This window comes from Rhododendron vialii, chromosome 9a (assembly GCF_030253575.1).
Source record: "Rhododendron vialii isolate Sample 1 chromosome 9a, ASM3025357v1".
Lineage (NCBI taxonomy): Eukaryota > Viridiplantae > Streptophyta > Magnoliopsida > Ericales > Ericaceae > Rhododendron > Rhododendron vialii.
In genome coordinates, this window is record NC_080565.1 from 15262819 (window position 1) to 15281054 (window position 18236).

The window sequence follows — 18236 nt, forward strand, 5'->3', positions numbered from 1 at the left end:
CTTGACGGAGTAATGGGTGAAGGGGAAATCGGACTCCACCTTCGACAATGGCCACAATAGGAATATACATTTTATCCCATGTGCCATCATCCCTATCTGCTCCTAAAGGGGCGAGTTCGAGTCCTACGTTATCAGGAATGTTATACTCTATTCTAAATGCCGCCATGGCAGCACGGGTGTCGCAGAGCTTCCTAAATTTACCAGGTTTTGGATTATGTTCATCCGCCATGAATATACTCGAAGAAAAAGTAAAACTGGAAATAGGCACGACTGAAACCCTAGAAATGACCCAAAAATTTAAGAATGAGATCTCAAATAGAAACTAATGGAACAAGGGAGAAATCTTAGTGGGAAACCTAAAAAGAAGAAATAGAGATCTTACGAGTTTAAATGAAAAGGTCCCTGTGACACGAGCAAGTTGCAGGCGGCGGTTATGGCGGTAGAAAGGGAGTTTTTCGCCTGACTATTGAAGAAGACAAGACAAGGCTCTGAGTTTTTGGGTGAAAACCCAAAAAAAGCCCTTTCAGGGGTTTAAGGGCAAGGAACGGAGATGAAGCATATCGTTTCACGCCGTTACAAATTAAAGTAACGGAAAGCAGGTGCCGTTCTGACGACATTTGATAAAACGTCAGTTCGAAATTAATGAGTTGCATACGAAACATGCCACGTGGAGTCACTACCCCGAAATGGTATAATGACAAAGGCGCCAAAAAACATAAATAAAGTATTAAATACAATGACTGCACGGGATCAGAAGAGTTTGGTCTAAAACATTCGTTTCTAAGTTTTATGTATTGCCCCCGAACAGTGGCAAATAAATAAAGCTGGGGAGCAATTGTAGGGAGGTATTCCCGAACAGATACATCTAGGTGCCGAACACGTGATGTTTAGGAGCACGAGCAGTATGGTGAATGGCGATAAAGTCCAATAAACATGAGAAGTCTTTAGGTGTAAACTAACTGTTCGGCAGATAGAGACATTCTGATTACATTGGACCAAGTTACATGTGAAGTAGCTGGTTCAGGCAAACTGTTCGGCTACGATACAGCCAAACAAGGAAAGAGCTCTAACCAAGAGCAATGGCAGAGGGAATACTCTGGAAGATTCCAGAAAAGTCATGACCTGTAAAGAAATAGGATCTAGAAAAGATACCCTACGAGAATGGGATGTTCGGCCAGCTATGGAAAAGGGTCCTAAAAGGACTCTTTTATAATGAATTGATAAGGAAACCGAGAATCCTTGATATCCAGGGTTTCCTATACGAAATAGGAATCCTAGGGCAACAGGAATGCTTGGGCAGCAAGCATATGCAAATCTATAAATATGAGGTAAACCTAGAGGTGAAAGGTACGCAATACATTGCATTATTTGATATTTCCTACTGATAGTTAGGGTTTTCTGACAAGTACGTGATACTAACTTTGCCATCAGAGGGCCTTTGCCACGAGAGGCAGAGGTGCACTCACCCCCTGTCTATTTTGCAGATTAGGGTTCCGACGACGAATTAGGGTTCCGGTGAAAAGGCACGAATAAGCCGTTGCAATCCAACTGATCCGAAGCATCAATTGTTTTCATCCCCCTACAAACATCACCAACTAAAAATAGTAGCCCTGAATGAGCCTAGACTTACAGATCGAACACAAAAGTACAAAAGCACATAAGAAAACCTAAATGCAAGAAATTATCAAAAAAAACTACATGTTATGGAGCATGCGGAGTGACAGTAAAGTCACAAAAGCACACATGCAACACGATTGGACAAGGAAAAAGAGATGAAAATACTTCTGGACTGTGTCCGGGTCGAGACCCAACAAATCTGTGGGACCCAGAACCAAATTCATTGGCGGTGGCCTCAGTTCCTTGCATGGCTTCAGGATCCCATGACATAGTTTTTTAGCCTGAAAACTCACGATCGAAGCTGCCCCATCCGGCCCATGGTTACGGCCCACCAGATTTCGCTTTCAGTGACAAAAAACCTTTGATTTGGGGTTTGGTTACGGTTCGCTTCGTAGTGGAGAGAGAGAGAGAGAGACGGCAAAGGTCCAAGAAGATGCACTTGTGGGAGCTAGGAAGATATTCTCTTCGTTGGTAGAGAGGGAGGTGGCCAGAGCGGGGCCACCGCTCGCCGGAGAAGAAAGGTGGAAGTGGTGGTGTTTCTCGGTGAATAAGGGAGGAGAGAGAGAGAGAGAGAGGTTTCACCATTTCGGTTAGGGAAGGAGATGAGAGAGAGAGAGAGAGGTTTGCAACGAGGAGAAAGGAGAAAAGGGGAGATGGAGAGAGGTGTACACGTGTTTCTTTTTTGCGGGGGTATTAAGGGGATCACACCACGTGGGTCCAAAGGGAAAATTACAATAATAGGCAACGGGGCCAGCTTGTATAGCCAGCAGTAGAGGGCTAAAATTGTCCAACATTGGGAAAAAATGGCAAGCAAAACCTCCCCCAAAGTGGTTCTTATTATAGAGGGGGAGGAAAATAGACTGCATGGTGCAAACTTCATTTTTATTGTCTATGATATGATATGAAAACGAAGGGAATGGGATGGCTCTTTATGAATGTCCAGGGATCTGACATGAATCTTGAGATATATACACACACACATAGAGTCCGGTTCAAGTCAAGACCTCCCCTTTTTCGATCAAATTTCAATGATCCGAGCCGCTCAATATGATAAGAACGTGATTTTAAGGGTACTTGCGAGAAATTGGCAAAACAAATGGACCGAAAAGAGCTTCATCCCAACAGTTTTTTACTGAATGATTCAATTAAAAACTGCTCAACTCAAGCCCTTCCCGGTCATTTTTTTGGCCAATTTTCTAAGGGTACCCTTAAAATCATGTTCTGAACACATTGAGCGGCTCGGATCATCAAAATTTGATCGGAAAAGGAGAGGTCCTGACCGTAAGAGGTCCTGGCTTGATCCTGACTGGATTGATATGTGTGTGTGTGTGTGTGTGTGTGTATCAAAAGTTTTTTTATTTTTTTTTTCCATTTCACAAAACTTTTGATTTAGGAAAAAAGATTAAAAACGACGTACTAAAGGGAGCAGGCCTTTTGGATGGCAGGTAAAAATATTTGGGAGAATTTTTCATAAGTCTACTATACCACTTTCCAAACCCCATAAGTCCATTTCTAAATTCTATAACCTCCTAAGTCCACTAACCTATTAGTAAAGATATAATAACCCCGATTAGTCCAATATACCCATGCTTTTCAAAAACGTTTTGCCCCATTTTTTTAGCCATTTCAAAAAATCTCTATCCGAAAAATTCAGTCCCCCATTATAAAACCCCTCCACCCTCCTTTCCCCCCCCCCCCCCCCCCCCGCCCCCCCCCCCCCCCGTCCCCGTTTCGAAAACAAACCAGGCTGAGAGGAAAAAAATGGAGACGGTTTGCTCCTCTGTTCCATCGTCTGTTGTCGTCGGCGTTCTTTATCGTCATCTTCAAACGATCTCCGTCGTCCACCAACAGTCGATCTCGTTCACCAATAGTCGCCGTTGTTGCCCTTCGTTTCGGTCGGCGCTCGTCGCAGTTGTTCGGCTTTGTTTCTCCATCACCGTCAAATTCTTGTCGCAGTTGTTCACCTTTGTTTCACATCCTCGTCGCCGTCGATCAATCTCCGATTTCGTTCGATTCATCTCCGTCATTTGGCATCCTCATCGCCGTCGAAACCCTTCGGTTCATCCTCATTGCCGTCAATCTCCTCCGTTTGATTCGATCCATTCTATATGTTTCTTAGAAAACTATAAGTGAACGCTGGGTGTATATGGTTATATATATTTGATAGGTTGGTGTATGGTATGGTTGAATTAAGTTAGGAATTCGATTGATAGTAGATATGGTTATATCAATGTCGATTGACAGTATATATCAATGTTGGTTAAACTGTGTGTGAATAGATGGTTCTATGTGGTATGCTTTTTAATATGGTTATACGATGATACAGGTTATATAACCTTATATATTTATTCAAAAAATTCCAAATATATCAGAAGCAAGTCAGAGAGGCCGCTGTGCGAACCAAATCAATAAGTGATTTATGAAAAACACAATTATAACCTTATATTTTTATTCAGTAATAAAAAAATCAAATAATCGAAATACATGGTCATATATCAAAATCTGTACAACGTTACAAAGATATATGTAACTCTTAAAAAGGAGAATATATAACGTTATATATGTATAATAACGTTATATATAGTGTATCAGAAAAAGAGAATCTTCGACTGTTATATAACGTTATATAAGTACAACAACGTTACATACGAATCTATATCAAGATCAGTATATCCGTGATTGGCGTGATCAACATTCCAAATAGAGAGAGACGAGAGAGAGAGATACCCGTGAGTGGCATGATTTCCAAAACTAGAAGGGATAATGAGAGGATAATGGGCTAAATTGATGGGATTTTGATTTCAAAACTAGAAGGGATAACGGGAGGATAATGGGCTAAATTGATGGGATTTGAATGGAAGGGTAATTCTGTCAAGCAATAATTCTCTTTTTAAATGTAGTGGACTTTATGCCTTACCAAATACATATTAGTGGACTTAGTGAGTTAGAAACTTGATCAGTGGACCTAGTGGGTTAGAAACATACTATAGTGGACCCTAGGCTAATTTTTAAAAAATATTTGTGCTTCTTGATCTGATACAATTTTAAATGCATGAGGGGCGACCTTCAACATCTCTGTATTTTCAAGTATGGACTCATATGATAAATTCAACTGTAAAAAGCAAGTGATCTACGACGCATTTTCGCTACAACATCATTTTGTCTCACCTTCAATAAAGCTGATCAAATGTCTAACTTATTTGAATTCACCTTGTTAAGAAGAAAGGTAACAAAATGGGATCTTTGCGTTCAAACACGTAAGTTGACGAATTAGGAGTAGATGAGATAGCAATTGAGATGGTGATATAAGATATGAAATGGGAACTCATCAAACGGGTTGTTGTATTTGTTTTGTCGTTTGGTTTATACATCCCTGCATGTCACATCAATCACCGATGGATTTTTGGATGCAGAATACCATAGTAGCGCGCTTCAACATAGGCATCCGAAGACACTTTCCATAACCATATGCATGTGAATTTTATGGTGCATTTGTCAAACCCACATGCATCCAAGGACTGCGGACAAAATTGGCGTAAACCATCTGAAGAAGTTCTTGTCCCTTGCAACGCTCATACGCAGTACCATCTCCAATCAAAATTGGAAGGGGTCTTGTCTTGCCTTCGAAAAGAATAATAGAAAAGAGTTATGTGAAAACCATGTTATATTTTCCCTTTTTTGGTTGGGCAAGGAAAGCAGTGTATAATTCCTAGTAAAACATTAGTCAAAAGAAATCCTTTTTCTTGGGAGACCAAGCAAAACAAAATTCTCTTCCACAAATGTTTCATAAATTCTGCTTACCTGCTTGTAGCCCAACCAGACAAAGCATACTTTTACATGAAAATTCATTACTAGACTGATCCACCCACTTCTTAGGCTTACATGGTGTCTTAATTTTACAAGAACGCCAAGTTGGGGGATGCTGTGATTTGATTTACATGATGTGAGCAAATGTTTCTCAATGAAAGATATAAAAACATTCTAATTTCGCTACATAAAGCAAGTGGAGTGAAAACCCATTGATTTGGACTCATGTTTTGTTCGGACACAATCAACGAAAGCCTCTCATCAAGTAGTATTGCACACTGACAAGGATTCGATAAAGAAAATGTGAGCGAGCGGGTATGCACCATGTAGCCCCTGCACAAGATTTATGTTCAACTCTCACTAAAGGTAAATAACAACTTAACACTTCTTTGTCCAAAAAAAAAACGACAGACGTAGATATGTGAAACATAATGAACGAGTCCATATCAAGCATCGTCCGAGAAAATAAGCCCACAATTTCCTTACAGAAGAGAGTGACAAGTGATGAGAAATTAACCTTCTCAAATATATATATGGATCCAATAAGCAAATTACAGAAGCTACAAAATGCGATCATAACATCCAACAGTAATGGGATAAATCAAGCACCAAAAAGGATATCCACTCCAAGGTTTCAGTTCATACACACGAGGCTGAAACATCATCCTAGCTCAATAAGGAAGAGATTCTGTGATTGCACTCTCTGGGGGTCCAACAAATGTCTGTGCAGTATTATTATTACCTGGTGCTTGGATTCAATATCATGTTTCAGCTTCCAAAAATGGGCTCCTCTACAATTTTCTCATTGATGGACCCAATATGTGCGATGATGAAGATGTTTGTACACGAAAGGAAGAAAGAGCTCCTAGCTCCTAACCATCTTGTTAAGCATTTACAGCAGAAATGTTTTTTTTTTTTTTGTACTTACACATACCAGATAAAATCATACTCAACCCCCGGAGGATTCACCGTCAACATCTGGGCTCCTGCTTCAGCTGAATCCCACTTGATGACCCATACATCATTGCCTGTAGACAAAAGGAAAATTTGCGGATTAGTTCTAGTACATATGAAAGAAACTCAGTAAGATACTAAGGGAAAAGGAACTCCATAAGAAAAAACTTTTGTGTATCCCGGGGATACCAAGCTCCTTGGTATCCCCTCCGGTCCGTTTCTCGTTTTTCGGCCATTTTCCGATCACATTTTGATGATCAGCCCTGTTCATTTTGTAAAGTTCGGTGAGAACCTTATTCATACCAAAAATCGCGTCCATCGGACTTTATTTGATACATGATAGGCACACATGAATCGGCACACATGAATATTGAAGAAAACCAAAACTGGGTCCAAAAACCCGGGATGCACAAAAGTTTCCCCTCAGTAAGATACTAAGAGGGTGTTTGGATTATTTTTCTGGGGCAGTGGTTTTAAGATTCTCATGCCCGAAAAAAGAAAGACAACAGTAACCAAAATGCCATGGTACCTTACTGAGACGAGATGTCATTCGAGAAATGATTTCAATATAATTGAAACCAAAATCACTTTGCTAGTAAAGCAAGAAGAAAGTGTGATTTCTTATTATACTTTCTTCCTTTTTTATTTACTTTTTTTAAGTACTTTAATTAGGAACCGCAGATTTTTTGGTCCATCACATTCATACATTTACAATTCATGCAACAGTATTGATACTCCTGAAAGGTGTTCTATTTGCTCGTAGCTCCCGTTTAATACCGGCTAAAGCAAATCTTGGTTTTTGTTTTCCTTGTGATGGACCTCATTAATTTTCTTGTGAAAAAGAAGAGAATCTTCAACCTAGAGAAATAAGAAAAAACAGTTAAGTCTGCATGAGACATTACCTGAGATGTACCAGGCAATATAGTATTTGCAAGGTCCTCATTCATTGATACGGGCAGTGGTGGCATATGGCTCATTATCCCAGGCATCTCTCTCATGCTGCAAGAATTGAAACACCATTTTCCCAAGACAAAAGTATTAGCAATGTAAAACCAAATATGAACCAGAATCAACTACGACGACATCAAAATGTTAAGAATGTCCACATACTCATTTAGGATGGCAGCTATATTGTTCCTCGTGCGAAAAAAGAGATCAAGGTTTTCCTGTAACTGTTTGAACAAAGTGTTAGATTAAAGTGTCAGCTACAAACAACTGCCTTTTAAAAAAATGTAAACACTTTATGGCCCATTTTGAAAAAAAATAAAAAAATAACACATGTAAATTCATCATAGAAGATGAGAAACTGCAAAAAAATAAATAAATTGAAAACTTTCACGAAGATGAAAATGAAACATATGCAAAAGGACAACTCGAATTATGCCCACTCATGTTCACTGCAATCATGACATTCAGAATTTCCAGCAGCCTTTTTTCTGTGGCACAATAACAAAGCGTCCTTTCTCAATTGACAGGCTAAGTCCTCATAATTTGATTAAAACGATTGACATCTCAGAAGTACTGTTTCAAGTGTGTGATTTAGCTTGTTTCCTGACTAACTAGGAACTTTAAAGTCTAAAGGGGATCGGGCTAATTGAGCAATGCTTATTCAAGTGGTACATCCAAATTCTGCAGTTCCTGACAATAAAATGTGAATTTTATTCTAGTTCATTTTTTCTCCCTGTTGTGTCTGTGTGTGTTGCGCGCGCGCGCACGAGAGAGAGAGAGAGAGAGAGAGAGAGAGCTCAAGGCGTTACACACCTCCATGTCCCAATTGGGAATTCAACCCTGTACCAAATCATCTGAGGTTAGCACAAGAAACTACTCAAGCTAATAACAGTGTTTTTTCATTTGCAGTTGAGTCCCCTAAAATTTAACATATGAATAGATGAGTAATCAAAGTTTAAAATGCAAACAATTATGAAATCCAAGGTCTGCTTTTGGTAGAGTTTCTAAGAACACACTCTCTAATGCTTACTATAGAGTATTCAAAATATAAATGAATGCTCATTCAACCATCAGTGAAAAACTAGTACTGTCTAATTCACTATGAATGATAAAGAGTGACGTCGCAGCATCTGAATATCCTAGACTAGAACTATATACAAACAAGCTTTGACAGGCCGAACATTGCAAGTGGAGTGTAGCGCAGTTGGCACCTCCCATAATACAACAACGCCCCATCCCCCCACAACACCAAGCACTACTAACCATGAACTGAGTCGAGGAAGAAAAAGAAAAAGAAAAAAGAACGTCAGGTTAAGTATCCCAAAGTCCAATGGAATTGGCAAGGCGATCATAAAAGAGATGTTTGGTCGAAACATACAGAAATAAGTAACCTTTCTTAGGCCTGGCGTGACAGAATCTATAGTGTGTTGCACATTAGGTCCAACAAATATGTTCATGCATATGCAAGCAACTAGAGGTGACAATCCCAACCCTATATTTTAACCTGCCCAAATCCGCCCATTTATAACCCAACTCAACCCACCCATATTGTATAATGGGTTGATAGAAATGGGTTCGATATAGGCTGGAATTAAAAGACCCAACTCACTGCTGTCCGTCAAATGGGTTTATTGATTGAAGTGGACTTGCCGTGCGGCAATGGAAAGACAATTCCACTACCGATACCCTTATTAGTGTTTAAGTTGTACTTTTATTTTCCTTTTGTTTCTTGCCAACTGTTTAGGATAAATATTGTTTCACAATCTTTTTTGCCTTGATGGATTTAAGTTAATCGTTATTGCAACTAAATTGGGTTTTTTTTTGCATTATTGATTCGTCTCTTTGAGAGGAATCGGAAAAGCAAATTTTTTTTTTTACTTTTAGCCTAATATTTTTTGTAATATCCAAGATAAAGCCCAAAATCTTGGATATTTTAAAAAATATTTGGGTAAAAGTCATAATTTTTTACTTTTTCGATTTCTCTTGTCAAGACAAATCAATAATTCCCAAAAATTTGTCACAAAATGTTCAAACAAGAAAAATATTTGAATAAAGACAACAAAAAAAGTGGTCTTGGAACATCCTAACTAACTAGAGTAGTGTCACAAAACTCTTCATAATCGTGGATGGTCTGCCTTTGATTCAACTGTAAAGAAAATTAGTTGAAGTTCGCGTAAGATGTCCCAGACACCTCTTATTGTCGGAAAAAAAAATATAACTTTTGTAATCATGTAATTTATCAATACTTAGTATGTCAAAGTTTTTTAATTGTTTTTTAAAAATAAGTGATCATATTTTATATATAAAATTTTGATTCAGAGCGGAGACAATATATAATTATAAAAGTTAGGCCCCGTTTCACTAAGGTTCTTATTTTTTAAGTACTTATTTTTCACTTTACGAGACAGGTCATTCTTTCACAAGACATCACCTTTAGATCTTTGGCTCTGGAACTAATCATTTCCCTATAATTGAGAAAAACTTCCAAATTAACAGGAAGGAAACTTAATCGGAATGAGTGACCAGTATCTAGGCACATTCAAAATGCATAGGATAGTGATGCAATGATCCTTTTTTTCTATTCTAACATGTCCTTCTAATCAAAATAGATCTCATATGCAATTTGAAATGAAATAAATACACATTAACATGTAAACCTTGAAAATATAGGATAAGAGGCATTTACCTTGAATGTAGAAAAATTCGGTGACAGATTGGCTGAAATTTGACCAAGGACTTGACTGTTTTGTTCCAAAAGTTGCCTTGTTGTGCCACTTAATGCTGGATCAACAAAGGAAACAATATATTGACAAGAACCCAAAAAACTTAATCAAGATAGCAGTTGCAACATCTATTGCGTGGCTAAGTAAGTTTTATTTTGGTAATGCAGGGTGTCCCGGGCCAACTTTCGCAAACCTCGGACTAATCCCTGCAGCCCCTCCCACAAACGTTTAACAGGCTTTGAGACCCAAATTCATGTAAAGGCTTTTTTGTCCAAAAAGAAGTATCCATGGTACTTTTTAGCATCTTTATTTACATTTACTTCTAAAACTAGTGACCTGACAGACTTCTTTTACCGATCTTTCCTCTGTTTTCAGAAGTTGGGGACCTTTTTGTAGTTTCAACTTTGAAGCTTTGCTAGACTTGGGTTCTATTATGGATCCATAAATCATGTCTAGGTAAAGTTATTCAATTGGTCATTATATAGGGGTTACATGGACTCTTCTTGCAGATTACCCAGCGTCAAAACATGCTAGGGCATCCAAGACCTGTGTGGTTGGGCATTCACCAAGACAACTTATAAATAAAATATTTTTAACAAGTTCGGAAATCTCAGTTATAATTGAAAGATCTGAACATTTTTACCATCCACGATTTCTATGTACTAACCATTCACAATTTCTATGCAGTACCTGTACAACATTTTCAGAAACACGCACACATAGGGATAGCAGATCAAAGCTATATATATGAACGTTGAAGAGAACCTAATTCAAAATGTGGGGAATTTGAGCTTCCATAAATTGACCACCCAAGCTAGAGTTTGTTACAAGGAATGGAATCTAACAAAAGCCTTCTAGCGGCTAGGTCAAAGAAACAGCATTGGTTATTTGATTTACATATGCCCGGTAGAATATACATTTCTCCTATTGGCAAGCCGCAATTACACTATCAAGGAAGAGTTCTCAAACGGGACCAGCATTTTTAATCCATGAGAGGCTAGGTTTCTATGACACAATCTCATTCCTACGGTATCTAAACTGTTACCTACCCACCCATATGTTGCAAAGATTAACAAGAGATGCTTCATGTGCTGACTGAACCTTGGAAACTAAAACATGAACCAACACTCGTACGTACACCAAACTATCTTCTTTTTCCAACTTGAAGCAATATTCTAGTTCAGCCCTCTACTTAAGCTACCATCATCTTAATCTCCAAGCACTACCATAATGTGAAATATTTGCTTGCACCATAAACCGTTAATTTTACTTGTATGACAATGGATTATGTAACATAAAATATTTATGCAAGCTGCATAGCATAAACATACAAGTATCTTAAACAAGTGTACAAGTGTAGAATTTATAGCTTATCTGATGTGATGGATTTGGTCCAAAAACAAAAAAATTTACTTGGGTTGGGATTGTGGAGTATTGGGAGAGCAGAAGTAAATTCTTTCGCAAAAGTACAAACTAACTCTGCTTATGGATCTGCTTAAACTTAACTCCATATAGATGTGGAAACCTTGTATCGTAAATTCAAGGTGAAGTCAATCAAAAAACCGAACCAGGGTAGACACTTCGTAGCCTTTGTAAATCAACTAACTGTAACATCACCAATTATCCCCACAATTTCATAAAACTCCAATGGACTGTCATTAAAAATAATTAACTAAGGAACTGTCAAACACAGATTACTAAAGGTTTTAGTCCAAAGAGCTTTAGAGATTTTTCCAACATCCAAGTTATAGGTGTGACAACAGACAAAAACTGGCTAATGGGGCTAAAAGTAAAAAGCTATTACAGTGCAACTAAGGAAATTACTCCTATGAAAAGCAAAATTGAGACCCAAAAACCTGATTGATGAGGAAAATTAGACAATATTCCTATTAACATAACTGTTTTAAAGTTGTTATAATCATGCCAATTTTTATTGCTGTCATCAACAGTTACCAGAAGGACAAGAGTCAAAAAAGTTGTGGCCTAGCCCAGTGGTTGGGTGTATTAAGGAAAGCAACACAGAAACAGATAGAAAAACTTCAAAATCAGTTTCCCTGCTTAAGCAGATAATAATGCAGCAATGACGTTAGTGCTATTAGCCTATCACACCACCCTAATAAGGTCCAAGATGAAATACTCCTTCCGTCCTAATTTAATTCTCTATGTTTTGCTTTTTCATGTCACAAAGTGTTTGTCCAATTTTAAGCTGACTATTAAATATTCCCCTAATGCCCTCTCTCTTTCAAAAAAAAGTGCATTGAAAATGTGCACTCTCATTCAATGTCAACAAAGTGATGGGTATTCTTGGAAACTCAAAGCTCTTAAAAGTAATAATGATGTCTCCTTAATAAGTTGGAATGCCAAAATTGGAAACACAAATTGGGAAGGAGGGTGTAGCATTTTATTAGGCCATAAATAGGAGTGGTCCTTACACGGTTTCGGCAATATTGGGATTGCCACGTTTTTACATCCTATTTGCTAACAAGCGTGAACTTAAGTCTTTCACCCCAAATCCCAATCCATAGCACCCAAAAAAGAAAACAATTGCTATCACAAAATAAACTAAAGCCTAGATGGTATGTATGGAAGAACATAAATATTAAATACATAGATGTAGGAAATGACCTACTTTTATCCTCGGTTGCTTGTTTGGGAAAAAAAATTTGATGGCAATAATCTCATTGATGATCTATACATGGACACATAATAGCAAATGGCACATTTTCACATTCTTGTTGGTATTTTTAATCAGGCTGCGATAGGAAGCGCCACATACACGGGCAATGTGATATCAACATTATCTTGTTTGCATTTGTATTAGTTACTAACATTAGTAACAGAAGCAAAATAATGGACGACAAGCCAGTGGCTCAAATTTATGTGCTATTCTTACTAAGCAAAATATGAAAACGATTCTCCATATTGTCAGCTACCATTGAAGGGAGGCATGTAAACCAAAAACTCATCATACATACATGAACAATACATTAAAGTAACAGTTGATTTAAATTAAAGGTGAAAATAAAAGAATGACAAGAAAAAAAATAGACCACAACACCATAAGATCACAGTAAGAAACTTGAACCTACAAAAACTCTTAACTGTCAATTCAAATCGCAAGGATTTCAAAGAAGAAAATGACATTAAAAGGACACCTTCACAAAGGAATGGAAAACACTAACCTTCAAGAGGCATGTGTTCAATATGGTCCGTCCGGTGCATGATCAAAGAAAATGGAGCCATATCCGATGGTGTAATCGAGGATAAATTAGACTTAGAGGATGACTCCAACATTTTATCCTGAGGATTGAAGAAGCATGATTTTTACTGGTTATTCCATCAACATTACACGCTAAGACATTTGATTCATTCAACACACCCAAAACAGAAATCCAATCTCATCCACTGTTCAAAATGGAGTAACAAACATTTAGGTGAACAATCAGTCCTGGCAATGTGTTTCATATAGCTTGAAGAACCACTGAACTGGCAAATACAAGCTATACAACTTACTAAAATCTATCCATCATACTCCATGGGGATAACCCTACGTCTTTACAAAGTGAATGATAGGAAACAATTAAAGACCAGGAAAAGACTTGACCTACTTTTTAATGCAATCTACTGACATAATGGAGGACGCGATTCTTGCAAAAATCACTATCGAAGAACTTAAAATGCCAACTCAAAAATTTTGGGCAATCATTAAGAAGGCAAGTTGATGTATGATCTACTGGGATGCATATCATATTGACAATCATCATTGCTTCTAATCAAGTCTCAAGTCAAAACCACAAAATTTTTCATTACAGAACTCGAAAGAAAGTCCAGTTCCTTTAATAAGGTCACACAAAAGAAAAACTAAGAACATAAATGAGTTGCAAATGAATACCTTCCTTTCTTTCACTTTCTTCCCCAAGTTATAGTTCTCCTGTTTCCGCCGCTTTCTCTGTCAAATATGATTGAGGTAAGATTTTTGCTCAACCAGATAGGCTTCAAACTTATCAACAAAAAGGAAGGTACGCCTCAATTACATCAAAAGAGGTGATATTTACTCAATAAACTAGATGGACAACATGTATACATGTGTAGACTCTATTTACGTGGATCCTTCTAAATGCATAAAATACCCATTTTATACACTCAAGAATCAAATAAGGTAATGGGATCCGTGTCCAATACATTTTTGTTGGACACACACCCATCGAGCGTATTTTGTAAATGCTATTTATGCCTGAAACTCCTATATTATGCATAAAATGCCCTAAGGCACTTTGTAAACGCTCTTTATCCCGGAAAATAAAATACTACTACTAAGGAATTTAATTATTTTGGCATATTCTTACGCCCTTAGGCACATATCCGCACCCGATACCCGTATCCGAGTCCATGTTACATTGGTACTGCAGCCTATATCCTACCATTATTGAATTCTCTTTTTAGAACTCCAACTTCCTTCCCATAAGCTTTCTCATCATAATCAGGGAAAGATTCTCTCACTCGGGTTGGACAGTTACCACTTCCCGTTCCTGCTCGGATTAAGCGGTGGCAATGTCCGAAAGGTATGAATCAGTAGTGGATGACCCTCTTCCCTTGCATGTTTGAAATGTCTTAAAGCGGCCCCAAAAGTATGGTGATTTATATTGGCCCACATGTTCTGCACGTTGTAACCACATATTTAGAAGGGTGCAGCAAAAATTTGTAAATCCTCTGCACGTTGTAACCAGAAAACCTATGATGGAAATTAGATTTTGCATTTTTGCTCCACAAGAGCACATATACTCCTCTCTTGTCACGCACCCTTCTAAAGCTCATTTTGATATTGCATGAACAAAAGAGTAATGCACCAGATATAAGGGTGCAATGTTCTAAATGGCGCTTGGGGGTAGTAGGGCGGAGACCCACCTCCAAGCGCCAAGCCGCCTAGGCGGCGCCAAGCAATTCAGCGGATTTTTTTATTTTTTATTTTTTTTAACAAACCATTATCCAATCAAACTATATTCCATGTATCCATAATGCAAGTTCAAACTTCAAAGTACAAACCCAAATGAAATTAAGTAGTAGCAACTAGCAAATAAGTTGAATAAGACAATAAGTAGCAAGGCTTCGCTCACCTCCCTCGTATTATTTTATTTATATATATATATATATATATATATATATATATTTTTTTTTTTTTTTTTTTTTTTTTTAGGCCGCCAAAGGCTTCCAAAGACGCCGACGACGCCTCCAAGACGCCAAGCCCGCCTTGGCGGCCGCCAAACCTCCCTGGGCGCCAAATCAAACGCCAAGGGCTATTGGCGTGGCGGCAGGGTACCTCCAAGCGCCTAGGCGGCCGCCATTTAGAACACTGTAAGGGTGTGAGGGCACCTTCACCTTAATAGCTAGCTTTTAGGGTTAAAATTTATCCAAAACCATGTAATATGGTCTCACAGGATGACAACTCCAGGAATCAAACGCACGCCAAAGCGAAACTGAGAAAAAGCTAAAGAAAATAGGCTGGGCTATCTTTCCTGAGAAAGACAAATTGAGCAGGGTACCAACTTCATAAAAACAGAAAACCAATAAATTTACTTCATTGTGCTGTATTAGTAATAATAGCCAAACAAATAAAGGGGGACCCATGTACTATTGTTTACTTCAGGTTTCGCTATTGTTTCTGGTCAACCTCCACCCCTATGTTAATTTCATGACATTGTTGTTCTCCGAGTCAAAAAAACTAAGGCATTGTCACAAGTAAGGAGCTCACCTCCATCCATCTGCACCTCAGAGCCACGTCACGTACAGTTTTATCACGCAATGTCGCTGCAATCTTAACATACCTCATGATACTGGGTTCATCGGCAAATCTACAAATTCCATACAGGAAAATTTAATCTGATACCATCTGTATTCAAATTCCAAAATAAGAAGTATATCACTATGAAAAAATGTCCAGTCTAGATGCAATAAAAGTGGAAGAGTTATGAAGTAGGAAAACGAATCATCAAAATACACATTATGCATAGTGGTGTACCTTGCGATCAGAGATGCTGATGAAGAGCAGGCATATCAATTCAACAGTTAGAAAACTAGAGAGGCTCAATAACAGTATGCATATCATCATCTTTGATGACCATCATTTGCCAAGCAAATGCTCAAATGATAAGTGTAGCTTATTTGGCAATCAAACCAAGGACACCTCTATTGTATATGATACCAAAACCCCCCCCCCCCCCCCCCCCCCCCCCCCCCCCCCACCCCCGCAGATAATTACGTAGAAGTTGTTATTTTCTGGAGAATCATAATAGTAACAGACTGTCTTCACATGCCCCTTTTAATCTTCTTTTGGGGTGCTAACTACACTAGCTCAATTGCTCAAGGACGAACAGCTTGAGTTGCTATCATGCCTTACCTAATCATTCAGAATAACAGAACAAAAGCTTGTTGTTAACAATTCAATCAGCCTATACAAAAGGAAATTGTACAAGATCAAAGAACAAACAGAGGGCATGTAGAAACTTAGTAATTATAAGATACAAAGGCTATAAAAAGAAATACCCATAACTCCAAAATTAGCGCATGATGAAACATGTATTTGTTGAAAGTAATATTCTCAAACACCTGGAAAAAACTACCTACTTGTCAAGTCCTTCTTCCAACCTGTACTGTTCCTCAACAGACCACTCCACAGCATAACCTGTCTCATGCTTGAGCCCAGGCACGGAATCGACAAGGAGCGAACCAGAAGAACTCCCAGCTTGACCCATACCTTGATTATGGTTAAGAATCCCAGAATTTCCAGAAAACATCATGCCAGCAGTGCTATTTACCCCACAGTAATTTGCCATCGGCATCATCTCAGACGTGCTGTTCACTGCACCTGACTGGAAAGATATCGCATGGCGATTCAAAGCGGAGCTGAAAGTTCCGTCATGGCGGAAACCAGTGTTTGATTCGGCTGCCATTCCGCTCTCTTAACTTACTAGCAAAGTAATCTAAACACCCACCAAGCCTTTGAAACTCCCAATATTCCTCCTCGGATGCTAAGTCCAAGAAAATTGCCAAAAGCAGCCAAATTTTTACATAGCGTAGAACTACCGCCTTATGAGAAGCTGATGGATTTCCAACAATAATTTACAAAGAATTCCAAGATCCCCTGACAAAGCACAGCTCAAGATTCCAAAAGTCTCGACACTTTTTTTTTAACTCCTAAAAATCCACAGAATTTGTGCCCCAACAAAAGATTCAATTCAACACCAAAGCCTGTTCAACTCAATCCACCAGAAAAAAACTCTAATTCCCAAACTGAAGAGATAACTTAAAGAGCAAAAGTAGACTATCAACAACCTCCCAAATCCCACTGGAAAACCCTAAATTCGAATTCAAGAAACCTGAAATTCTTCTCTAATCCACCAAATTGGACGCGAAAAAGAGCTCCACGTAATTCGTTTCACCCCATTCGAAACCCAAAAGTTGATAGATACGAAATCGAGATATTTCCACTTTGGAGAGAGAGAGAGAGAGAGAGAGAGCAAAGGGCTTACCTTTACAAATGCATAAACTTTCCGACGGAGCCCTAATTGGTTCTGCTGCCTTTTTCTCTCATCACTACTCACCTCACTGCTTTTGGGGTTTTGTTTCAGCTATCTCTCTCTCTCTCTCTCTCTAACTTTCTCTCTCTCTCCTCCCCTCTTCTGATGCTACATTACACAGAGGGCAGCAGCCAATGGGAAACGGAGTAGCGTAAAAGGCCATGGGTTTGTGGGTGTTTTTAAATATTCGTTTTAATTTTTATTTCAAAAGTTCTGGAATACACCTTTAAAATAATTCTAAATACAATTGTTTCGGAGATGGTTAAGAATTCATGTGCACTTAACGGTTAGATGTATGTGTCCGAAACCCATTAGATATATCATGTGCATCTAATTATTCCATATACGATTGGATTTGAAATTGTGTTTCAAAATGTGTTTGTAACATTATTGATTGATTTTGCTTTCTTTCTTTTTCTTCTTTTTGAGTGTGTGGGTGTGTGCATATCTTGAATTCAGCAACAGTGCGAATCCCAATAAGCATTTGATGCCAATTATTGTGGCTCTCAACCTTTACTTCACTTTTTACATTGATTTATAAATTTAATACTGTATCGATTTGAAACTTGTCAAAAGAAGGAAAAACAAAGTGAAAACAGCAGTGCTACTTGCA

The 18236-nt window shown here is 38.3% G+C and overlaps 1 protein-coding gene across 2 annotated transcripts; it reads right to left on the bottom strand.

The window, feature by feature from the left end:
• Positions 1-5926: 5926 nt before the first annotated feature.
• On the bottom strand, positions 5927-17771 carry LOC131300735 (uncharacterized). Of its 2 annotated transcripts, XM_058326702.1 has the most exons (9): positions 17576-17765; positions 16671-16915; positions 15799-15898; positions 13942-13998; positions 13232-13349; positions 10013-10107; positions 7489-7550; positions 7281-7377; positions 5927-6452 (listed from the first exon to the last, which is right to left on the bottom strand). In XM_058326702.1, exons 2-9 carry the CDS (start codon positions 16886-16888, stop codon positions 6396-6398), a joined length of 804 nt encoding a protein of 267 aa, XP_058182685.1. In that variant the 5' UTR covers positions 16889-16915; positions 17576-17765; the 3' UTR covers positions 5927-6395. The 2 variants fall into 2 exon arrangements, with proteins under 2 accessions (XP_058182685.1, XP_058182684.1); XM_058326701.1 differs by having other exon boundaries at positions 16671-17771.
• Positions 17772-18236: the final 465 nt, after the last annotated feature.

What these genes read in the sequence shown, in the direction of transcription:
- LOC131300735 (XM_058326701.1), bottom strand. Translation starts at nt 16,996, where the DNA reads ATGGCAGCCGAATCAAACACTGGTTTCCGCCATGACGGAACTTTCAGC. An exon ending in TGAGGTGCAGATGGATGGAG is followed by an intron (nt 13,999 to 15,798) that starts GTGAGCTCCTTA and finishes CATATTTGACAG; the next exon opens with AGAAAGCGGCGGAAACAGGA. An exon ending in TATTGCCTGGTACATCTCAG is followed by an intron (nt 6,453 to 7,280) that starts GTAATGTCTCAT and finishes TTTTGTCTACAG; the next exon opens with GCAATGATGTATGGGTCATC.